This window comes from Gossypium arboreum, chromosome 2, assembly GCF_025698485.1.
Source record: "Gossypium arboreum isolate Shixiya-1 chromosome 2, ASM2569848v2, whole genome shotgun sequence".
In the NCBI taxonomy this organism is placed as follows: domain Eukaryota; kingdom Viridiplantae; phylum Streptophyta; class Magnoliopsida; order Malvales; family Malvaceae; genus Gossypium; species Gossypium arboreum.
In genome coordinates this window covers 1,048,734-1,074,648 of record NC_069071.1, presented here as the reverse complement: position 1 = coordinate 1,074,648, position 25,915 = coordinate 1,048,734, and the positions used below count along the sequence as shown (strand labels likewise).

The 25,915-nt window shown below is 30.3% G+C and overlaps 2 protein-coding genes across 2 annotated transcripts; both read right to left on the bottom strand.

Moving 5' to 3' along the window:
- Positions 1-6,752: 6,752 nt before the first annotated feature.
- On the bottom strand, positions 6,753-9,906 carry LOC108466340 (zinc finger protein GAI-ASSOCIATED FACTOR 1-like). The gene is made up of 4 exons (XM_017766671.2): positions 9,185-9,906; positions 8,700-9,096; positions 8,408-8,610; positions 6,753-8,170 (listed from the first exon to the last, which is right to left on the bottom strand). The coding sequence occupies exons 1-4, from the start codon at positions 9,303-9,305 to the stop codon at positions 7,251-7,253; spliced, it is 1,641 nt and encodes a 546-aa protein (XP_017622160.1). The 5' UTR covers positions 9,306-9,906; the 3' UTR covers positions 6,753-7,250.
- An 11,097-nt stretch (positions 9,907-21,003) lies between these two features.
- On the bottom strand, positions 21,004-22,225 carry LOC108486505 (transcription repressor OFP7). Its single transcript, XM_017790597.2, has one exon. The coding sequence runs from the start codon at positions 22,183-22,185 to the stop codon at positions 21,112-21,114; it is 1,074 nt and encodes a 357-aa protein (XP_017646086.1). The 5' UTR covers positions 22,186-22,225; the 3' UTR covers positions 21,004-21,111.
- Positions 22,226-25,915: the final 3,690 nt, after the last annotated feature.

Below are 25,915 nucleotides of genomic sequence, written 5' to 3'. Positions count from 1 at the left end.
TAGAAGTATCTTCTCAGTTTTCATAAAGAATGAAGATCAAATTTTAATAAATTAAAAATAGGAGGATTAAATTTTGAAAAATTTAGTCTTTTTTATGCATTTTAACGGTTCAAGTATCTAATTGAGTGCAAAAAAATAGGGGTTTAATTGTTTTTTTTAAATTTGAGGGTATTTTTGATACATTTTAAAAGTTCAAGTACAAAATCAAATACAAAAAAAAAGGGGCAGAGCTTAATTGCTTTTTTTTTAAAAAGTTTGAAGGCCTTTTTGATTCATTTTGAAAGTTCAAGTACCCAATTGAGTATAAAAAAAATATAGGGACTTAATTGCTTTTTTTTTAAAAATTTGAGGGGTTTTCACACGTGCATTTCTTAATTTGGTTATCATGCTTACTAATTCACGTTAATGGGAATCAACGGTTTGGATCTCTTAGCTACGAGTCCATTTAATAAGGACCTACATCAAAGCTTTCAATCAAATCTCACCTTTACAATTTAGTCTCCGTATTATTTATAAAATAATTTAATCTATTTTATTATTAGCTAATTTCATTCTCAAACTATGTATAACTCGTAATCTTTTCATTTTAATTTTCTGAACATCTCAACTTATTAAATTTGATTTCGAAATTGACATTTCCGACACTAAAGAAAATCAGATCATTACAATAATTTTTCTTAAAATTTATTATAATCCTTAATCAACATTTAAAATTCAAAAAAAAAAAAGTTTGAGCAACAATTTTATTATTTGGAATACTTACAAAATAATATTTCTATGTCGACAACAAGACATTAATGTTCTCCAACAAAAGGCAAGCATCAATGTCTCATTATTCACCAAGACTTGACCTTTTTACCCTTCTAATGTTTTAAATTTATTATCATGCAACTAAGTAAAATTGTACAAACACAATATCTCGACCAAAAATAAATACTAAAACAATATCAAAGCATCATTATAAATAAAGGTTAAATTATTATTTGGGGTCCAAGGCAAAAAAAAAAAAACTACATTGAGGTCTAAATTTTTTGGTATCCAGATTAGTTCTCGAACTTAGTAATTGTTCCCATATTAAGGAGTGATCTAGACAATTTTTCTCTCACATTAGGACTAGAATTTTTTATTCAAATTAGTCCTTGAACTTGACAGTTATTCTCACATCGAGAGCCTGAACTTTAGGGTTTTCAAGGAAATATTATAGACCAAATTGGACCAAAAATAATTCAAGCCCCAATACACGAACAATTGCCAAGTTCAGGACTAACTTGGACAAAAAAAAAATTCAAGCTCCAATGTGAAAAAATTGCCAAGTTCAAAAATTATTTTGGAAAAAAAAAAGTACAAGCCTCAATGTGGATGTTGTAATACCCTGAAAATCTTTACAGTAATATATTATCCTTGATATAATAAAATAAGGAAATAAAGTGATAAAAAGGGAAGTTTTGAGTTATGGCAACATTGGGAAGTAAATTATGATATCTTGATTCAGGAAATGACTAAATTGTAAAAGTTAGAAAAGTTTTGTTGCCTAAGAGTAAATACTCAAGACTTAAAGGGTTAAAGTGTAAATATGAAAAAGTTGAAGGACCAATAGTGTAAATATTTTAAGGGTAGAATGATCTAGAAACTAAGGAAAATGGATGAATTGGGACCAAATTGAATAAGTGAAGAACTATGAGGGACTAAATTACAATTTCACCAAATTAAATGATGACTCAAGGATGGAATTCTAAAAGATCATGAAGGGCAAAATGGTCAATTAGTAAGAGAGAGAATTCTAGAATGTAATGATTATGTTAATGATATTTTAAATTAATTAATTAGATAAATATTATTTTATTAATATTTTATGAGATATTTAATATTATTTTATTATTATTTATTTAGTATATAAGGAAAGAAAGATGAAGAATTTTCATCATCTTTCCTTTCCATGCAAACTAACGTGAGAGAAAGAGAGGAAGAAAGAAAGTTTTACTTTCTTTACAATTTGGTCCTTTTACCAAAAATTCACCATTTTCACCCAAAAATCAAATGAATTTCCATAGCTACCAAGAGAGAGAAATGTTAAGGAGAACATGGGGAGTTAGAATATCAAGTTGGATTCAAGAAATAGAAGCTGGAGGAGAGAAAATCAAGTTAAAGATTGGTATCAAGAGAATAAGGTAAGTACATCAAGATTTCAATACGTTTTTAAGTTTGTTATTGTTGATAAATCATGGAAATAATGTTATAGTAGAGTTTTATTACATAAGGTCCTATGTTCTTGATATGTTAGTGAAGAGAAAATAAGAGAAAGTGATGAGAAATGGTGTAGAAAAAGAAAATAAGGATGTTATAACATGGTAATTAATATCTTGCACTAAAACAGTTATGGACAGCAGCAGTAGTCTAAATTTGAAAAATCACCATAAATTTTATAAATTGATTTAGAAGATGAAAAAAATATTGAATTAAATCTTAATGAGTCTAGGTTCTCATAGAAGAAACAGTGTAAGCAATGAATTTGTAAATTTTTATATATAATGAATTTTGTGAGACAAGGTCAGAATGAATTCGGGTTCCCTGTTCAGACTTTGAAAATAATAAAAAATGAATAAAAATAATTAGAGGCTTAAATTTATATTTATAGAATCCTTAATGAGTCTAGTTTTATGAGAAACAAACTAGAACATCATTTGAATTCTGTAAAAGGAGATAACTAATTTTTAGTGAAGAAGGGTCAGAACTGTCAGACAGCAGAACAGGGTGACTTTAATGAATAAACTGTACTAATTGGCTAAACCAAAAATTCTGAAAATTTTATGATAAGAATACATGTGAGTCTAGTTTCAGGAAAAATTAACGTATCTTAATTTCGAGTTCTGTAGCTTAATATATAAATAATTTAGTGACTATGACGCAAATGGACAGTTTTGAATGTACATATAAGTAAATAGTGAAATTATTGATAATGTTACTTGTTGTATGTTATATAAATTAAGGATGTGGAATGGAGAGGAGGAGGAGGAAAATATGTATGAATATTCATCTAGCATGGCTAATTTGCATGTTTTAGGCTCGGGGACTAAATTGAATAAAAGTAAAATTTTATGGGCAATTTTGTAAAATGTCAGAAATGACTAAATTGCATGAAATAGATTATTTTATTATTTAAATTACAAAATTTAACGAAATTATCAATTTAGTTCAAGATCGGGGAAAACATGTTTTAGGGATTAAATTGAAAATGTTGAAATTATGGAAAATTTTGATATTTTATAGAATTCATGGACTGTTATCAATATATATGAGAATAATAGTTGGAAATAAGGATTAAATTGCAAGAATTTTACTTTCCGTCCCTAAGGATGAAATCGTCATTAATTAAAGTTTAGGGCAAAATGGTAATTTTGCCTAGAGCATTAATTAAATGTATTAGAATATGAAATGAATGAAAATGATGATCAAATTTATTTATAAAGATCCGGACGACACAAATACGAGACTTGATCATGGAAAGAAAATATATCGAATAATGAAATAATAAACACGAGCAATCAATGAGGTAAGTTCGTAACTTGAATTATATTCTCAAATGCTTGAGATTGTATGTTATTGATGTGAATATGATTTGAATGTTCATTGTATGAAAATTTATAAAACATTGATATATTTGATAAAATGGGAAGAAATCCCGGTTGAATGAAAGGAAAATTCGATGGATCTCTGAAAAGGAATTGACGGTAAAAAGGATCTAGCCCGGACGGGTGATCCTATCTGATATAGCCCTCCAAAGAATACGTGTAAAATAGATTTAGCCGGACGGGTAATCCGAATTAGGTCTGAATTTAGCTCGGATCGTAATTCAGATCCAATCTCATTAGAGTAATTGTCGCTTGGATTTAGCTCGACCGGTAATCCCGACAATACTCTATGAGTTTATATTGCGGGATTTAGCTTGGACCGGTAATCCCGCTGCAAGGATGAGGTTCATGGGAGTGTGCTCTCGATATGAAATGTGTAAGACCATGGTTGAAAGATACCATGGCAACTCGAGTGTAAGACCATGGTTGAAAGATACCATGGCAACTGATATAAAATGTGTAAGACCATGGTTGAAAGATACCATGGCAACTCGATATGAATGTGTAAGACCATGGTTGAAAGATACCATGGCAATGTGATATGAAATGAACAAGACCATGGTTGAAAGATACCATGGCAACATGACGAAAATGAGTAAGACCATAGTTGAAAGACACTATGGCATCATGTCAAAGATAAATAAGACCGTGGACGGAGACGCTCTAGCATCTGTTGAACAATTGATATTCGTGTAATATGTATCGATGACTAATGGTTATATGAAATAATTATGAAGATAGATAAACGAAATAAGTATAAGTACATGAAATATAATTTATGTTAAGTTTGATATAAGCTATTACCTAATAAATATACATAAAATATATAGAAATGATGGAGCATGAAATATTGATATAATGAAATGAATGATATATGCTTATGAAGAAACGGTAAGAGCATGATATGTTTCATGACATGTACATATATGTTTATCTTTGATATGTTGATACAAGGAAATTATGTAATTGAAACTATTATTAAACTCAAGTGCGATATGTCGAGAAAATAGATATATCAGTGTTGAATTTATATGAGATATGTGCAAGTATACTAACAATGTTGCTGTTTGATGCTTATACAACTGTCAAACTGTTGATTGAATGGTAATATATTTATTTATATGATGCATTGAATCGGTAAGTATTTAAATTTTTTTTAGTGATCTGTAAATGGTAGTAATGCTCCGAAACCCTGTTCTGGCAGCGGATACGGGTTAGGGGTGTTACAGATGTAGTTGCAAAGTTTAGACCCCAAAAAATGACTTAACCCTTATAAAAAAAGTGTAAACTACTTAGTTGGTCATCCAACTTTTAGAGTGCTTTCATTTTAGTCACCCAAGCATTAAATCTCTAACGGCGATTAACCGTACACACCACATCATGTTTACACTTTCATTTTGGTCACCCAAAAATATTTTTTTGAAGTATTGATTGTGGGTAAAAAAAATCAAGGATTAAAGTGAAAAAGCGATAGAAACTAAAATAATACATAAAATAGTCAAATTGAACTTGTTTATCCCATTGCGAAATTCTAATTTTCATTTTTTAATATTGAAATTTTAAATTTTAAAACATTAAAATAAATTGTTGAATTTATTTTATCCATTGATAATATCACCGATTTGTTACTATAATATTAAAATTAATTAATTTAATCTCCTTTTAAAATTTTATTTTATACTTCTAAATTATCCTTAACTAAATCAACTCAAATAACTCATTATTTAATAATTGTCTAATAAATTGTTAAATTTCTTTTGATTATACGATATCGATCTTCTATACTAAGCTAAAAGTAAAGGAAAAATACTTGTAATTAATTAAATTAATTGTTTGTTATTCGTTTAGGTAAAGAACCGATGAAAAATTACGAGTTTTGTTTGGAATGAAAGATAAAATTAATTAATTTAATTAATTGCGGGATTTTTTCTTTGCTTTTAGGTTACCACGGAAGATTTAAGATTATATAATTAAAAGAAATTTGAGTTTCAGAAACAACTATTAAAGATAATCATTTTCATTGATAATTTTGACAAATAATTTCAAAAATCAAAATAAAATAAATAGATTGTTGAAAAGAATTTATCCTTTGATAATGTCAATCGCTTTGTTACGATAAATTTTGAATCTTAATATTTAAAATTTATATTTCAAAATCCAATTTTAGAATGTTCAAGAATGAGATAAATAAGTACAATTTCACAATCTTTTTTGTATTTTTTAGTTTCTACCACTTTTGTATAATTTGACCTAAAAATTAAGTGACCAAAATAAAAGTAACGTGTCCGTTAAAAAATTAACGCTAGAGTGAGTAAAATAAAAATATCTTAAAAATTGGATATTCAATTAGGCAATTTACCCTATAAAATCACTTTAAAAGGCTTGTAATTTAAATAATAATATTTTGAAAAACTCCTTTTTTTTTTATTTTATAAAAGCATCACCTTAAAAAGGCTCTAAAGATAATTTTCCCAATTGCATAAAGTCAGATTGGGGAGTTTTGGACAATAGAATCAAGGGGGGCCATGGTTCAATAACTTAGCATTTAAAATCCTAACTAGAAAGGATCATTTTAGATTACATTTTCATGGACTTGAATGACTTTTTTGAAGACTTGAGAAGGTGGAGATAATAATAAATTACTCCTTTTATAATTATTTGATTAAAAAATTCTTAATCCGAATAATAAATAATTCAAATTTAAAATTGATCGGATCTAAATTAATCTTTTTAAAATAAATGATTTATTTTCTTTGATAAAAATTAGTATTTTTAGAAATAATCAGTTTGATTGATTGAACCAGTTACGCTAAGAATAAATTAGTATGCCGTTGATCTTTATACAAAAAACTAATATTTTCAAAATAAAATTAGTATGCCGTTGATCTTTATAAAAAAAACTAATATTTTCAAAATAAAATTAGATTGATTAGTCAAACCAATTGAACCCAAAACAAAATTTCTATTGATTCCAAAACAAAATTTCTATTGATTGTCGCAATCTCGTTCCAAATCAAATAGAAAATCGATGATCTAATTGATACCCGCAAATCCCCTTTCTTGTTTCCCAATTGATGGAATTGTGAGATGGAAATTCATAAAGTAATTAAAAGGTCAAATAAATAAAACAAACAAATTGAAATTATTAATTGCAAATAAAATGAACACAAATACAGAATGGTTTAAAAGTTGACTTTGAACTCTTAATCCAAGCCCAATAATCATATCAGAATCAATCAAAATCCCACCATTTAAACCAATTTACCACTCCACTGTGAAAAGCTTGGAAAAAACCTGCTCTTTTGCTGATATCTCCAAGCTTTAAAAAGAAAACCAGACACAAACATGTCTGAAAGTAACCAAAATCTCTTTCTAGAGACGTTGTGTTCCAATTTTTCTAGCTACAACATACTTTATATACATCTGGTTCATCAACTTTTACCTTGTACTACAAAGGCTATATATACCCCCACAAAGAAGTCCTTTTCGCTGCATTTGTTAGGTAGAAGGCATACCCGGATTGCCTCCTTGATGGCTCGGTGCTACCCTCCATAACGGCTATTCTTTATCGGAAATTATATATTGCCATTGTTTTCTTCTGCAATGCCGTATATTAATGTATCACGAGCTTCTTCCAATGTCCTTGCTGGTGTAATCTCCACCTCGAACCGATGCTGCTGCTGTGGTGGCATCAAATCCACTTCCGATAGACGTAATTAGAGCAGACAGGCTGGCATTGGGGTTGCCACCAGCAGCCACCCCCAATCCAAGGAAATCGAGAGTAGTTTGCTTAGGACCGAACACCGGGGTTCCCATCATCAGTTCCTTTAATCCTGAACTTCCGTCGCAGGGAAGCCCGAGTCCAAGCCCTGCTGCAATGGAGGCATTGTCAGGGTCGACTTGTGCTTGACCCCATTGTAAATTTTCTTGTGGTGCCGAAGATGAAACAACACCGAGACCGCGAAGCAAGGATGCATTACTTGCTGCTGCTCCCATCTGAGCAGCTTTCTGCAGTAGTGCAGTGGCAGACATAGCAGGTTGCAGTGGCGGTGCATGCTGCCGACGCTCTTGCCCTGTAGTTCCGAATATCGACGAGCCATGGCTGGTCGAGAGGCATAAAGAAATTGGTTCAATTGATGTAGATGGAGCTAGGTCAGCTCGAATTAAGTTGGTTAAAGCTGGAGTTTGAGGAGGTTGTATGCTTGCAGATACAGTCGAGGAGGCAAATAAGCTTGCAAATACACCACTACTGCTACTGCTGCTAGCACCACTGCTAACCAGGCTGACACTACCGCTACAACTTCCATTTAAGCCAACCAGTGGAAGAGCTGGTGCCAGAGGTTGAGGAGGGTGTATGCTCGTAGATACAGTCGTGGAGGTAAATAAGTTCGAAAATACACTGCTGCTGCTGCTATTACAACCACTGCTAACCAAGCTAACACTACTGCTAGAACTTCCATTTAAGCCAGCCGGTGGTGCAGACGGTGCCGGTGCTGGAGCTGGAGCTTCTTCCACAACAGTACTTGGATCTTCAGCCAACACTACAACAAGAACCGATATATAAGGCATATATATAGAGTCATTTAAAAGTCTAAAACATAAAATCGACAAAAGAGCAAAAACAGACAAAAACTACTACACTCCAAAGGTTCATCCAAAGACATAATAACAACAAAAATAAATAAATAAATTTGTCTTTGTTTCAATTCAAACAACATCAAAAAAAGGACAAAACTGAAACTAACAAGATACAAAAATTCCCTAATTATGTATTTTACCTGAACTTTGAATCCGAATATCTGAAGAAGTTATAGCACTTGGAGCAGATACCGGCGGAGATGCAGCCGGAGGTGAGCGCCGTGGTGATGAATCTGCCGCCTGAACTTTCGGGTCGGATTCTGAACTAGGATTCGTTTGAGTTTTAGCACTCTCCACTGCTAACGCATCACAAAAAGCTCTGTGGGTAATAAAACTATCCCTCCTACAAAAAGATAGAAAAACCCCAAAATCAACAATCAAATCCCAGAAAAAATAAGTCATTTTTTTTCACATAGGAATTAAGTCGAACACCTGGAAAACACAGTTCCACAATCACATTTATACTCTCGAGTGCCACAGATCTTAGAGTGAGCTTTCCAATCCGATTGAACAGCGTATTTCTTAGAACATTTATCACATTTCCATTTCTTTTCACCATGTTTTCTACAGAAATGTTTCTTAATCCCCGTGAGATCACCTAAAGCTCTCGAAGGGTCATGATGAACACATGTCGGCTCAGGACAAACGTAAACCCTCTTCTTCACTTCCTTGCTCGATCTTTGCCTCAACTTCCATGGCAGATTATGACCTCGTCTATGAAGCTGAAGGTTTTGGTCTCTTTGAAACCCTTTGTTGCAAATTTCACACACGAATCGGTTCGTAGCTAACAGAGTCGTAGGTGATAAAGCAATCACCTCCGCATCTGGATCTGTATAAAAAAGTTTAAATTCATAACAAAATAAAGTACCAAAAAGAAGACCGATTTAATTATTGGATAATTAATTTTTTTACAGTACCTGGCATTCCAGGGAGGTTACGTTTCTTCTTAACGGTGGATTTGAGAGGTAGGTTTTGATTACCGGTGGAAGAGACGCTAGCGTCGCCGGAGACGGTGGAGGAATTGTCATCAACCGGCATAGCTTTAAAAAAAAATCAATTTACTAGACCCAAAAAAAATATTCTTTTCTTCCCCTTTGTGAAGCTTTGTTCATCTACCGGTCAATCAGCTTTATATATATATATATATATAATCTTTTAGGTCATCTACCAGCTCTGTGCTTTGACCAAAATTTTTCACATTACCCAAAGAGAAACTCAATGATTAAACCCAAACACTGAAAGATCAGCTTCTTACGTTTCCCAGAAAAAAAAAAAGCTTTCAACTTTAAAGTTGAATCCAAAACCCCAAAAAGATCAAATCAATACCCCAGTAACTAAATCAAATCAAATCAAAGAACCCTCCCCAGCAAACTGAATGATCCAACGGACAAAGATGAACAAATAATAAACAATTAAAACAGAGGAAAAACAAGCAAAATTATATATGGATAGTTACATATATATAACAACACAGAAACAAATGAAATAGAGAACTTCGTGTGAAAGTTTTTCGAGCAAAAAGTAATAAAGAAAAAAGAGAGAGTTCTAAAGTTCTTCAATTGCCATATATGGTTTACTTTTTAGAAGATTATATATATGTGTATATGTATATATGAATAAATAAATATATATTAATTTTTATCAAAAATATTATTTTTAAGTGGGGTTTCGGCAATTTTTTTTTTTTAATTTTACGGTTTACTTATGGGGTTTTTACATTGAGCAAGTTGTCGGAAGGTGGTGTTTTGTCGTGTAGTGAACTGGTCGGACCGGAACTGGATTCGGACAAGATCAAAGAAACTGTCGTTGGTGTTTGCTTTTATTTCATGCAAAGTCAAACTGCTTTTGTATATGATTTAATTTTTTTTACTGTTTTTAGCCAATTGTTTATCGGCACGTGGTATGAACTGCTAGAGCTGAGCTTGTTTGATTGCTGCTCTTTTGTTTTATTTTTGGTTTAAACGAGCCAAAGTCCCCGTGCTCTTTTGAAATTTAAAATTTAATCCCTGTATATATTTTTTTAAAATTTTGATCCCTCTGTTTAATTTTGCCGTTAAAGTTAACAATATCATAATAATATTTTTTTTAGCTCTCAACATATATAATTTTCTTTTCAATTTAGTCTTTATCCTTTCTACATATTGAGGAGAATTGTCTTAATTTTATTTAACTTTGAAAAGTTATAAGGGAGTATTACGAGGACTCCTAATGTTGCCGATAGAAGTTTAGGAAATGGAGAGTCAATAGAATTTCAATATGCCCAGAGTTGCCTTCCGTGGAATTTGGTCTTTCAAGTCCACCACGATAAAATTTGCCAAGTGTCATCTACACTTGAAAAAAACACAACTGAAATGTCTCGCCTATTATAAAAACTAAAGACTTCATGTATTGTGGGATTTGAATCTATGTCCTATAACATGTAGCTATTGATGGGTAAGTCTTTTCGTTGAAGGATCGAACCCTCAACACATCCCGTATTGCGTTATAGAGGATTTTGTGTTCAATTTTAATCTGAAAATTCCGTCTTCGTCCCAAAAAGAGCATAAAGATTCCCCTATTAGAGAGTGGAGGGTGATTTACACTGTTGAATACCAATATGAAAGCCATATATGAAAGCCTATAAAATGTCACCTACGATCGCACCTAAATCTACTGCAAAAGGAGAGCGTCTCACCCACCATGAAAATTGAAGAGTTTGTACATAGTCGGTTGCAAAATAAGAGTATTTCACCCATCACGAAAATCGAAAAACTTGCGTATGGTGAAGTTTAACCAACAACCTATACCACATAAGTTATTTATGGATAAGTATAATACCACTTATATCATACTTGACCAATTGACATGTTTTTGTGCCTTCTTTAGTAATGAATGACAAAATCTTAAAATTAAAATTGAACATAAACATTTTGAGAATATAATATTGAATATTTATATAATTATATTATTTTTGTCTTTTAAGTTTTTAAAGAATTGAAATTAAAATATATATATAATATTAAAAAAATTTAACTATTTTACTTTTCTTTTTAAGTGTCTACAACACAAATTAATCCCTATAATTTATTTAAATACAAATTAAAGGTTAATAGTTGCTATTTGGAGAGCATAGTACCATGAAAGTTGTAAGCTGTGTTCAAGGGAAGTTGTCTATCGTTGGCCTCTATGGTAGAATCATTCGAGGGCCTGAGAGGCGGTAGTTTATCCTGTGGCAGATGCCAACGGTTCGAGTCTGCTTATCTGCAACTCCTGAACTTAGCCAAAACAAAGCTATATGATAGTGCCCAATTTTTCCGATTTGACAGTTAGTTTCATGGACGTTGATAAGATCCTTCCGTTTCATTTAGCAACACCTTAAGATGACATAGCCTTAGATTAAAGAAAGTTAATGCTCTTTCAAGTTTTACAAAGGTAAAGGATTTATTTCAACATAATAAAAACAAGAGGACTTAAAGTGATAAAAAAATATTTTTTTAACCTAAAAATAAATAATCCCATTTTATTCTCAAGAATTTTTCTTTTAAGTTAGGTGACCTTTAGTAAATACGGTGAACTCATTGACTATTTATTTAAAAATGGAACATTAATGACAAATCCAACTACCCTTTCAAGTTGAGTCATCACCTCTTTACTTGATATAGTAAATTTTCGTTATTAACAAAATTAATTTACTACCCTACATAACCTTAAATTGAAACCCTTCAAACTCCAAATTAGGAATGAAGTAATTAATTTGCAATTTAATTTATTATTTTAATTTAAGTAAACTTTTATGTATAAACTTTGATTCGGTACAATTTTATTTTTATTTTGTTATTTTTTAATATTTAATTTCTCATTTAAATCATTTTTACGTAAAAAAATTATGATAGCTAGTCAAAATGGAAAAAAAATTAGATACAAAAAAAACATTTATAATTTTGTTGATACGAATATGGATAAATGGTAGAGATGGATGGTTTGCTCTATTTAGAATAGAATGAAGAGTCGTTAGTTAGAGTAGTTGAAATAGCAGGAAGGAAAGAAAGAAAGAGGAGAGAATGTGGCTTGAGGTAAGCTAGGAGGAGAGATGTAAGAGGAGAGAATATGGCTTGAGGTAAGCTAGGAGAAGGAGAGATGTAAGTAGTTGGGTCTCATCCCAATACCCCTAGGTTTATAAACTTATCATCTCCTCTCTTGAAGTGTCACGCGTCAAGGGCAAATGACCTGGTACGACAGATTTAGATAGAGTGACACTATGATGTACCTTCAATTATCTTAGATAAAACATGATGATTGAAACTTGATATATTGATTAATAAGTGAATCTGCATGTCTGAGTAAATTATGAGTAAATTATAGATCGGGAGATTGGAGGGATTCCACAAAAGTTCAATTTGTGCAAAATTGGAGCACTTGGCGTGCACGCAATTAACTTTAAGTATCTTCAATGTTTTTCATGAACAATATTATAAAAGCACAATCACATGAACAAAAAGAAATGAGTTTTTTAGTGTTAGTGTCAATTATTTGTATTTGATTATTGTTTATGAGTTTCAAGTGGGAAAGCTAAGAAGGGGATATAAACAACCAAAAGGCCGGCATCTTTCTGGTCTAATTATGCTATAGTCCCTATTCTCTTGAGACTTGTAAAATTTAATCCCTATATTTTTAATAAAAATTTTAATCTATTTACTTATCTAATTTAAAATTTAAAAAAAACAATTAATTGATTTTTTTATTTCAATTTTTGAATCAGACGTATAAAAATAATAAATTCTTAAAACTAAAATTGATAAAATAAATAAATTCAAAAACTTTAAAGAGTATGATGGCATGGACATGCCACATATCAGATACGGTAGGCAAGGGCCTTGCACCCTTGAGTACCTTTATTGAAGTCCTTTAGTTCTTAATTGAATAGAAAAAAATTCATTTTCAGTCCCTGAGAAAAAAATGCATTTTAGTCCTTTTCAATTTTGGTCCTTCCATAATTTTTAGCACAAGACCAACTTTGCCTATTGATCCATTAAAAAAGGTTGATGTTATCTTATTCCATGTGCTTTATTAAAAAAAAAAAGGACCTTTTTAAAAAAATTTCCATTTTCTCCATCTTTTATACTAAAAAAAAGTGTTTTCTGCCTTTTTTTTTTATTTTTTTTATTTCCTCCTCTGTTTGTTTAGGTTAACTAATATTCTAATACATTGTATTTGTCCATTTCTAAATTATTGTCTTTTGACTTCCCACCAATTTCCAACCTGGGATTAAGACTTTACATTAGAAGCATAGAAATTTAGAGGTTAATTTTCAATGTTCCAATAACTAATAGATTCCAAGCCCTAAATCTTATCTGGATTCAATAATGAGTACAGATACAAATTACACATTTAAGAAGAGGATTAAAATTCGAATTTTGAAGACGACATTGTTTGGAGGGATAGTCACGAACCCTGAACATGGACTGTAAAACAGACATAAAGTATACAAAAAGAAAATGAGTATCATATACAGATTTGTGTTTAGTATGAATTATATTTCATAACCTTATTCAAATATATTTTTAGGAATAGCGTCGAGGGAAAGTATGCGTTGGACACCCAAAACAAAAGATAAAAATTAAAAGTTGTGAAACCAGTGACGGATCTTAACATTAAATTTTAGATTGCCTAAATAAAATTTTCAAAAGATTTTGAGAATTTAATGAGAACGTTTAAAAATTCTGGTAAGTACAATTAAAACTTTCAAAAATTTTAAAAGCTTAACGAAAATTGACAAAAATTTTAGAAGTCTAATTAAAAATTTTGAAAATTCAAAAGGTTTAATGAAAAATTCCAAAAAATTCTTAATTCTTATTATAACAAATAATATTAGTAAAGAGTCAAAGAAGGTTTTGTTTTTTTTTTTTTAAATGTTTCCTTGGCCTGTTGTTTTCATGATATGTGGTATACCAAGTCACGCTACCTTGTTGAAAACTACAGCCAAATTGACTTCTCATTTATACCCTTTTTTAGGGTAAATTACATTTAATGTCATTAAATTATTAATAAATTTGCATTTTGATTACTTAATTTTAAAAAATAACAAAATAGTTACTAGATTTTCTGAAAATTTTCATTTAAATCAATGAGTTGTTAAGTTTTTTTTTTTAAGTCTAGTTAGCATGATCCAAACATGATTTAGTTATTGGCATGATGGATCATTGTCCATTGACGTGTAGAATAACATACTTTAGATCCAAGTCGATCTTATGATCAATGTAGAAGATTGAAGAAGAATGTTGTTTGAACTTTGATTCGTAGATTTGTGAAGTTCAAAGTTATTACATGAAAATAAAAACTAAATTGTAGAAGAGAAGAAGGAAAGCTTTTGATGGGTGCAGGCAATTCGAACAGAGTAGGCCATACAACAACAGTTTTAAGAGCACAATAAATTAAATGAAAATTTCCTAATAGTTTAATAATTAATTTAAATTTAATTCTGAAATAGTCCAATTTAGTAATAAAAATTAACAATTTGAACTTAATTTGATTCTAACATAAATTGATTCAAATTCATAATAATTTGAAAAAAATCTGAATTTAAAATATCTAATACCCATAGTTGAAAATAATCTAAATATATAATGACCAAGGGTGTACCCAAAAAAAAATTTTGAAGGGGAAAGAATTAAATTTTAATTTCATGGAGGGATTAAACTGTAATTTTATTGTTGTCTCAACTTAAATTGTTATAACTTTAAAGGGGTTAGAGTATAAATTTATCATTTCTAGAGGGACCAGAATTGAACTATAACTCTTTGGAGGGAGCGAAAAATCAATTTCACCATTATATTAGTTTGTGGAAGGACCATAAATTTACCATTTCTTTTTCTTGGAGGCCTCGGTTTGCCTCCTTACAATGCACTTGTAATTATCTAACTCAAAAAATCCAACCACAAACAAAAAAAATTTATCATCTATACAAACCCGAACCCAAGTTTTGATCATATCTGCTCTTTTTAACACGATTCCTAAAATTACCCATAGCCCTTCTCCAACCCATAATTAGGAAGATAATGCACTTTAGCACACTCGAATCCACATCCTCCTGCATTGACAATAATACTTATACCAATCAAACTAAGACTTAAAGAACAAACCCGAACCAAAATTTACCTTAATTGAAATTATCCACAATTGAAAGTTCAATTCAAATCTATAATCAAAAGCTCTTTTGACTGGAAATTCAGAGCCACCTATTTTAGCATCTTAATGCTAAGTGCTTTAAGATAAATATGGAAAATGGAGCAAAAGTGTCAACAATGATATAATTTTGATCTTGAATTTCATTGATTTCTTTTTGATGATTTTAAAGTCAAATTACTATGAATTTGCAAGCTACAACCTTGAGTAGATAATGACTTTAGTAAAATAAAATAAATATTAATTGTAAAAAATTGTGAAATTTCAATGTTAAATTAGTGGTAGATCTAAAAATACGATTTAGGGGTATAAATGAAGTTAGAAATTTTTTGGGGAGGGCTAGAATTAAATTATATTTTTATGATAGTAAAAATACAATTTCGCCATTTTAATAACCTATATATTTATAATTTTTAGAGGATTAAATAAAAAATTTATCATTTTTTGGGGCTCAAGTACAACTTTACCATTATTAATTTAAAATTTTAAAAATTATAAAAGGCCTAAATAAAAATTTAGGGAGGGGTGGGGCCCCTGCCAACCCCCTAGATCCGCCCTTAGGTCAAATTCTATATCATTCTCTCTGTATAAGTTATGGATTTAATTTTTATACTTTAATTCAGTTTATTTTAATATTTTTTTTCGAATTGATCAATTTTAGTCTTTATATTTTTAAATTTCAAATTTCAAACTTAAAACAAATGACAACTATTAATTCCATTCACAGTCTTTTCTTCTTTTTTTTTTTTTTAGTAATATGGGCAAATAGTTAGGTCACATAGCATTTATATGTGATAAGAGGAAAATCTATAAATTTTTTAGTAGATCAAAACTTAATTATAAATTTTGGAGAGAATTAAAATATAAATTTATCATGTATTAATCTATGATTTTACCGTTTTTGAAGGGACTAAATAGATTTTTTTTCATTTTGTCAAGACGCAATTATTAATTTATAATTTATTTATAAGAGGATTGGATTTTTTATTTTTATTTTGAGAGCTAAAACCCTTACTTGTCCCATTTGATTCGCCTTTACATATCACCGTTTGTTGAAAGCATCACATTTTGAAAATACCATAACTTAATGAATTTAATAGACATTATTAATATTAAAATTGTAAAATTTAAAAATATAAAAATTAAAAAAATTAAAATATAGAGAATAAATTCATAATTTACGCATATTAAAAGGAGTAACCTAATTTCATTCATCAGCCTTCATCTATGGGGCAATTATGAAGATGTGAGAGATGACCCGATGCCTATAAGCAACAAAGGTCTTTATCTTGCTGGCCTGGCTCTCTCTTTTGGGCTCAGCAAGTGAGCTTGATGGTCCAAACCACATTTTTTATGGTGGGTCTTTTGGAGTCCCTCACCTTTTCAATATTATCAAAATCAGACCGAATTGATAAGTTGAATCGAAATTCTATTGGTCTTATTTTATGTTGTTAGTTTTTGTATTTTGAAAATTTTTGAGATTTAATCTTTATACTTAAAAAATTAAGAATTAAGTCCTTTTGCTTTTTATTTTTATAAAAATTCTAATCCAGTCATAAAAACCTCAAGTATTTACCGTCAAAGTTTGTCAACTTTGAATTTTGATTAAGCAATTCTCATATAACGTAACATATAATTGACAGAAAATAAATATGATAAATTGACAAAATTTGATACAAGCTACCAACGACGATAATGATTAGACTAAAATTTTTAAATTGAAAAAAAATAAAAGGATTAAATTTTTAACTTCTAAATACAAGGACCAAATCTCAAATTTTACACAAGTACAGGGATTAACAATTTAACCTTTGTAAAATTATAAGTTATTTTAACAGTAAAATTATACTTCGATACTCCCAAGATGATAAAATTTCTTTTTGATCCATTGACAGCAATGGGGCTTCCATAACAATGGCTATAACACACTTTCACAGCATCAAAAGCAACAAGCCAATATGATCATGGTATTAAATTAAGCACTAAAACAGCAAAAAAAGAAACTTAGCCTGCAACAGCATGCTGTAAACCAGATACTTGCACTATATATATATATATACGATTTTTTGATTCATTTTCATGGGAAGAAGTGCTTATCTTAGTCAGTTTCTTCACGTTGGTAAAAGAATCTCTCTGATACCGTGTATTCTCTTCGATTCTTCCCTATTTTGAAATTACTCTTTACTGGCTGTTAAAAAAAGTTGGTGTACTTTGTACTTTGTGTAAGTTGAGAATTTAGTCATTGTACTTTGTGTAAGTTGGGAATTTAGTTCATGTAATCTAATTTTATTAGCTTTTAGTTATTGTAATTTTTCGAATTTTAAAAATTTAATTTTGATCCAAATAATAGCAGTTAAATCGTAGCGGTTAAATCCGTTTGGTCAAATTTTACTATTTGTCTTGTCGAGGGAAGGTCAGATTTTCTTAGAAGTATTTGAAGTGTTGTCTGCTTAGGAGCCGATGAACCCCGTAACAGAATGTATTGTTCATGTGCCGCGGTTTTGTCTCTTGCCTTCATGGAGAGCCTTGAAGGGTTCACAAAGTGAAAGCTCATCGTTTGGTGAAGATACAACCTGCAATAGCTCATGGGGCAAAGGTAATGTCATATATGCCTTATGGTTCGAACAGCCACGGACCCATTTTTCATAATTAATATTATGCACAATACTAATAACTCTCCCATGAGCTATTGTAAGTTATATGTTTGCCAACCTAACTTGACCATAAAAGCTAATTTAAATATTTAAAGGGATAAATCTTAAAACTGCATATGAACTTTGATTCACCATGCAATTTGATATATTAATTTTGATTTTGTACAATTATACACATGAAACTTTGATTGTGATTTAGATTTATACATGAAATTTTATTTTGATTTAATTATATACATTTAAGTAAATACATAAATTTATTTATATATTAAATAAATATAATTTTTGTTTATGCAATATGTAAACGTAAAATGATTCTATAATAATAATTGTCAATAATTTATGAAAATTAAATAAAAAATCTGAAGTATAAAATTACATAAAATTAAAATTCATATAAAACCTTACCTATCTCATATTTTTAAAAATATTTTTATTTCCAATTCGACCCAAAATATTTTTTGGGTCAAAATCAGACTTAAATCAAGTCGGGCCTACCAGACCGAGTGGACTGCCGTCTGCCGGGGCATTGGACAGCAAATATCTATCTGATCGGTGCCGAAGGAGTCTCCGATTAAGCTTATCACTGACGGATCGTACATGCCCAACAAGTGTCCGGTCGGGAGCGCAGACCGGTTCTGGGACTCAGGCTAAGAACCACACGCGTCTTACGTGTCAATAACCGGAGCCATGTCCCTTTTTCCTTTTTCTGTTTACCACACTGGCCGACAGATATGATATGATAGCTGGTTGACACAGTAGGACAAAAGTGAGTTCAACAAGAAATGAAGGGAATAATACTGCTTTTGGTCCTTCTACTGCATTGGAATTTGAAATTTAATCTCCCTAATTTTAATTTAGTGTAATGTGATGTTTTACTTTTATGATATTAATTGTAAGTCCAAATTTATGTTTACCTTACATGTAAATTTTCACTTCATCATACTAATTAGTGGTAACAATGTTATAAAAGTAGACACCTAAGTCATGCTAAAGTATTTGGTGTTATCAATTTAGACTAATTAATAACAACGGGAAGTGCTAGTGTCACGAAACACACAAAGGAGTTCACAACCAAGGCCTATTTTGAACCAAGGCCTATTTTGATTCCTCTCGTTCATTGGAGGTCATTCAGCTCGACAAGATTGACTCATTACTTGGAAGAGACTTAAAGTATACCTACTTGAATCTTGGTTAAATTGCAAATTATATTTTTAAAAGGATAATTATTGTAAATCTCAAAGATAAAATATAAAGAATTTAAATCCCCGAGGATTCTCTTATTAGAGATGTGAACTAATCTCAACCATTAATTTAATTTCATCTGTACCGTTAAATCTAGAGAAACTCAACTATAAATATAACCCTTTCACTTCTTTCTCTTTTTGAATTGCTTTTGCTTTGTTTTTGGTGCTTTAGAGAATTTTCAAGAAAATTCTCACATTTTGAGAGTTAAGCTAATTTAAGGTAGATTTGAAGCAAGTAAATCGTCTAAAGCCGCAAGATTTGTCAAACTTAAGTTTCAACCCAATGACACTAAGGGGTTCGCAGGGGCTTTGGCTCCCTTTAATTTAATTTTTAGTTCTTTACAATTTATAAAATTTTAAGTTAATGTATGGTAAAATTACACTTTATCCTCAAATGATAAAATTTCAATTTAGTCATTTGAAGAATTATAAAAATATAGACTATTAAAATAATGAAAGTACATTTTAACTCTCTTAAAAATATATAACTTAACTTTGAACCCCACAAAAAATTCTAACAATGTTATCGGTTTAGATTCACTAACAACATTATAAAAGAAGACGAATTAAATTATGTCAAATTAGTAGTGTTATCAATTTAGACTTAGTAATAACATTATAAAAGTAAAAGAATCAAACCATGTTACATTAAATGTGCTAGTTACTAATAATATTATAAAATAAAAGGATTAAATTATCACACAAAATAGAAAGATTAAACTTTAAATTTTAATATAATAAAAGGACTAAAATTAGAATTAGACCAAAGATAAAAGTAATTAAAAAAAAAAAGGGAGCGTGATCAATGGAATAATCACCGTGCAAAGCGGAGAAGATTGAGATTGGAAGCATCAAATCCAACAATTTTTTAGAAAAAAAAATCAACAAATTTAATGGAAAATTTTTTAATACATTACCACTTAATTTTTTTAGATTTCGCAATCAAAGTTAAAGATTGAGCCAAATAATAATCATCAAATAATAATCTCAAAAAAATATAATTTTAAAACTCAACCTCTTTGATGGAGACAAGTGGATCCCAAATAGAGGAAGCACGAGTTCAAATTTAATTTTAGGTTTAAGATTCGATACTCTACTCAAACTCAATCGAACATAAATTTTTTAATTTAAATTTATTTATCTATTTTCTCGTTCAAACTCAATTAAACCCGTCTGTATTTAAACTTGGATTAATTTAGTTTTAAACTTTTTTTTTATATAAAAGTATATAACATTGAAAAACTTAATTAAGATTTTGAATGATTTGAATGGTGGTTTAGAGGCAAAAGGAGAGGTAGGCAGGAGTCTTAACCAGATAAAATGACAAAATACTGCTTTAAAACTCTAAAATTTTAGAATATCCTTAAATAATATATGATAAAATTATAATTTGGTCTAAAAATGTTAGAATTTTGATTTAATATTTTCAAAATCTTAAATATGTAAGTTAATTTAAGGGAGAAATTACATTTTAATTCATAAAATTTGAAACTTAATCTCGATTATCTCTGAAAAGAATTTTAACTTCGTCCCTACGTTGATGTTTTGGGTGCCAACAAAAAACTTAATTATTATGATGCAGATAATTACATATTATAGATAATTAAACTTTTTTAAAAATTAAATAATATTTCATTATTTACTTCACTATAAATTTATAAATAATAATAAAAATTATAAATATTGAAATTCACATTAGACTAAATTAATACATTTTACAATGACATGAGTAAGAAGATAGGGTTATAAACCTGAAATTTACCAATTACTTACGCTTAATATTCAATTTAACCCACAAGAAACTCGAAAACTAGTTGATCTTCGTGAAAACAAAGCTTCCCAAATCTCAGAAAAAGCTTCAACAATGGCGCCATGGTGATCTCTTGAATTCAAAGACAAGAAACAATGCAGCAGCTGTTCCAAATCTTTTTCATCAAACATTTGTTTCTCTAATATCATGTCCATCATCGACTTTTTGAAATCCTCGTACGGATCCTCCGATTTCTTAACCACCGCAAAGCTGTCTCTCACTTTGCCTTCCACCGTACACGGCACCATACGTTGCAAGAAGCTCGACAATCTCGCAGGAGATTCACTCTCCTCCGACGAAGAAAACCTTAATGCGTAACGTTTGGGTTTAACTTTCTTGGGTTTCTTCTTTTTTTGCCTTGTTTGCTTAGTTTCGTGTATGGCTTCCAAGTTGGCGGCGAACATCATCTCCGATGATGAATCGGTGGAGACTAGGGTTTCCGTTTCGTCTTCTTCTTCGAAGCTTTCGCTGCTGAACAATATGCTTTCGGCCGACGAAGTGCTTACACGGAATTTCGGCGTCGTTTTCTTCTTTTTGTAACGTCTTTTTTTCTTCACTGTGTTCGGAGGCGGCGGCGGTGGAAGCGGAGGTAGTGGTGGTGGGAATGTATCGTTATCGATTTCGGTATCGTAGACTTTGTTGCGTCGTGGGGTTTCGTTATTATTATAAGCTTTGGCTATAACATGCCATCCATCTTCTTTCTCCCAGTGAAACTCCAACGTCGGCGGCGGCGGCGGCGGCGGCGGCGGCGATTCATTGCGGTCGGTTTCAGACAAGTACTTTGCCGACGATCTTGACCGGAGGCCGCATCCGATTGACGAAAACGCGGAGGTAACGTGTCGTTTGAATGAGGAGTGATGAGGCAACTTTGACGAAGGTGGTGGTGGTGGTGGGGGTAAATGGCGAGTGATAGGGTGGTTGTTGACTGAAGAAAGTCTACAAAATGAAGGGACAGGATTTGATGGGAGATTAGAAGGGTCTTTTGAACGGCAAGATTTGAACGAAGCGAAGACTCGCGGTATCTTAAACTTGAATCGTTTCGCCATTTTCTTTGCTCTTTAAATTATGCGTTTTGTTAGAGAAAAGTTAGGCTTATATATAGTGGGAGAAATGTTAATATTATAGGTGAAATTTCTTGTCAAGTCCCTCTATTATAGGGATTATATAAAATTAGTCATATTATTATTAAATAGATTAATTTAATTCTTGTACTATTAAAAAGAATAAAATAAGGTTAAATTGTAATAGAGTTAAGATTTACTGCTAAAAAAATATAAAAATCATGTTTCCATTTGCAGTTTAACTTTAAACATTTTCTTTTACAAAACCATAAACAACTTTCAAAACATTAACTTTGTTGAACAATAATTGACATTTTTAAACAGTAAATATTTCCTCTATTAAAATTCGATCTTATCTGATTCTTTTTAATAATACAGAGACTAAACTAATCTATTTAATAGTAGAGCGATCGATATGATTCAATCTCTATATTTAATGGATCCGATAGGTACATTCAACCAATTTTATATTAATTAGGTAGCCGATTTGAATATTGCATAGAGTATATTTAAAATATGTGCATCAAATTATAAATACTTGTAATATTTATTGCATAAACAACTTGAATTTAACATGTTAAAAAAGTAAATAATGTAAATAAAATTCTGGACAGTTATTTTGTCAAAGTTCATATTGTAGTTAAACACGTGTTTTAAATATGTTTCATGTTAGATTGAGTTAAAATTTAACACCAAAGTAATGATTAAGATGACGAAAGGGCTTGATTGATATGATGCTAATACTTTGCAAACTTAATTAAAATGTTTTAAAATTTATGACCAATTTAGAATTCAGGTCATAGTTTGAGGTTGTATGATGAAATTATCCCTTTTTAAATTCCCAGCTGCTGAAGGAAAACAAGGGAAAAAAAACAGTGACTCAGTGAGTTTGTTAATATCGTGTATGAAAACAATCACATGTTTTGACCACTTTTCCATTGCTTTCTATGTGAGAGCCTAAAAAAATTCAAACATATTATTATATGTTTGAAAAGAGGGAAAAAAAGTATCCCTAAAAATATTGATAATTCTTGAATTATTGATCCATTAAGACTTGAGAGAAGGGCAATAATTTCTATCATTGGAATTCAATGTACGCCATGGTTGACGAAATAACTAAATAATGACATGTAGTTTATCATGTGTACCTCATGTTGACGTAAATTGACCAATTTATTCTTTAATCTAATGTACAAGTACTAATTTGACAACTTTTTGAGTAGATTGGGCAAAATACAATCCAACTCCTAGTATAGGGGCCTCCATGCTACTTTTACCAACTAAATTGATATAATTTATAAATATTAAGAGTTAAAGTTGCTATTATGTCAATTTTAGAAAAATACCACTATTAACTAGTTGATTACCAAAAAAAATAAAATTAAACAATTGAGTGATTATTTTGTAAATTTTCATACTTAAAATAAAAATAAAAAGCTACTAATAATTTGGTGACTACTATCGCAATTTTCCCATTTGTTAATAATGATGATGAAGTTGGTAAAAATACCAAGGCAAGAAAGCCAATGGATAGAGGGTCACCACCATTATTCATTGAAATTACCATGCAAATATAGAGGTATAACCCTAATCAATAGCAATCCTGTGGATCACTGCAAAAAATGGTAGGATTCGTCGATTAGCCCTTCTTTTTCCTTTCCCTTCATCAAAAGCAGTGCTCATCCATGGCCTACCCTTCTGCAAAAAGGAAATATACATACATAGTTCATACTTTATAGCCATCGTCGTCTTTAGTTATATACCTATTGTTACAAGTTAATTTACAGACCTGAAAACATGCTGGGACAAATGCCTCAGGTGATCTTAGTGCACCAGCTGTCAGTTTTTCTGGCTCATCCTGCTTAAAAATTAAAGTCTTTGGGGGGCCGAAAGAGCCGCCTTCCAAGATAACAGACCCGACTGTCATTCACGACGATACAATCTAAACATTTGGGGGAATGTTGAAATAAGGGATAAAGTAATATTTAATCACTTAACTTGATAAATTTTCCATTTTGGTCCATGTTCTAGAGCAATGGTGGAGCTAGAAACTTTAATTTGGGGGGCGGGAATTAAATTGTATATTTTTACGGCTATTGTAAAAATATGATTTCACCATTTTAGTAGTCTATATTTTATAATTTTTAAAAGATTAAATCAACATTTTATTATTTTGAGGGGCAAAGTGCAATTTTATCATTACTAATTTAAAATTTTATATATTATAAAGGGTTTAAATAAAAAAATTTCTACTTTAGGAGGGCCAGGCCGCTGCTAGCCCCCCTTGATTCCACCACTTTTCTAGAGTGAATAATTTTATGAGAGCTAATGTAATTTCATCATTGTATTAGCATATATTTTTTTAGTTTTTTAGAATGATTAAATCAAAATTTTATTATTTGGGTACTATAATTTTATCCTATATTAACTTAAAATTTTATAAATTTTGAGGGGCTAAAACAAATTTTCCTACTTTAGTGTTAGTCTTGAAACTTGACAACGTTTCCTAATTTGGTCCCTAAAGTTGGATTGCGTTAAAGTGTGATAATGTGGTATTTAAGATTATTCTACGTCATCATATTTTAACGAAATTCAAGTTCAGGAACCAAATTGGAAAAAAATTGTCGAGTTTCAAGACTAACATGGACCAAAAAATGTTCAGGGATCAAGTAGAAAAATTCGTCAAGTTTAGGAACTAAATGTTATTTTATCCCTTGTAATGATAATGATTTGTCTATACATTCACAACAATATATATTTATTTAATTCATTGTACAGTAAATCTCAAACTATTACTTAGATTTCAAATGTCTCTAATATTTTAATTGAGTCCTCAAAATATCAGTATCGTATCAATTAAATTCTTTTGCTTCTCTAGTTACTAACTTGGATATTAGATTCTAACTTAGGCATGATATAACATAGAGGGGCGAATCCAATAGGATCAAGCAAGGGTTTTTAATTGAGCCAATACACCTAAACTAACGACTAGGCTATCAAAAGGACTTCATTCAGAAAATATTAATACTTTAAGGGTTAAAATAAATAATTTTAAAGAGTTTGGAGACATTTGTAGTAATTAACCCATATAATATATATAGAGAGAGAGAGAGATTTATTGGTGCACACAATAGTACAGTGATGGAATCTATTTTCTTACTATAGACTACTGGACTGATTTAAAATATGATGAATACATGACAGTATTGGAGTAATTTCAAATGAAGTCACGACAAAATTCGTATCTTAAAGTTGGAATTTTCATGGTCCTTTCATCTCCAATTTCGTTCATTTCTTTGAGAAGCAAGCAAGAAGAATAATGTAACATTCCCAAAAGAGATTGTAAGATATAGTGGAAAACAATATGATACGTAAGGATTTGATTGATATAATAACGATAGTTTAGGGATATAATTAAAATATTTTGATGTTTGAGGATTAATATAAAATAAAAGTTATAGTTTGAGGATGTTTAGTGCAATTAACTTTTACTTTGATAGTAATTACCCTTTTAATTATAAGGATTAAATAGTGTAATTAGAGTGTTAGAATTACACTAAATTCAATGAAATCCGCTATTTACATTTGTTATCGAACATGTTACCGTGTATAAATGCAACTACACCCGGATCCAATTAACATATGGCTTTCTAAACATACCGTTACTTCAAATTTATTATTAAATAGGCATCCAACAAATTAATAGATTTTCAAA

What these genes read in the sequence shown, in the direction of transcription:
- LOC108486505 (XM_017790597.2), bottom strand. Translation starts at nt 22,185, where the DNA reads ATGGCGAAACGATTCAAGTTTAAGATACCGCGAGTCTTCGCTTCGTTC.
- LOC108466340 (XM_017766671.2), bottom strand. Translation starts at nt 9,305, where the DNA reads ATGCCGGTTGATGACAATTCCTCCACCGTCTCCGGCGACGCTAGCGTC. An exon ending in TGTGGAACTGTGTTTTCCAG is followed by an intron (nt 8,611 to 8,699) that starts GTGTTCGACTTA and finishes ATCTTTTTGTAG; the next exon opens with GAGGGATAGTTTTATTACCC. An exon ending in TATTCGGATTCAAAGTTCAG is followed by an intron (nt 8,171 to 8,407) that starts GTAAAATACATA and finishes TTCTTGTTGTAG; the next exon opens with TGTTGGCTGAAGATCCAAGT.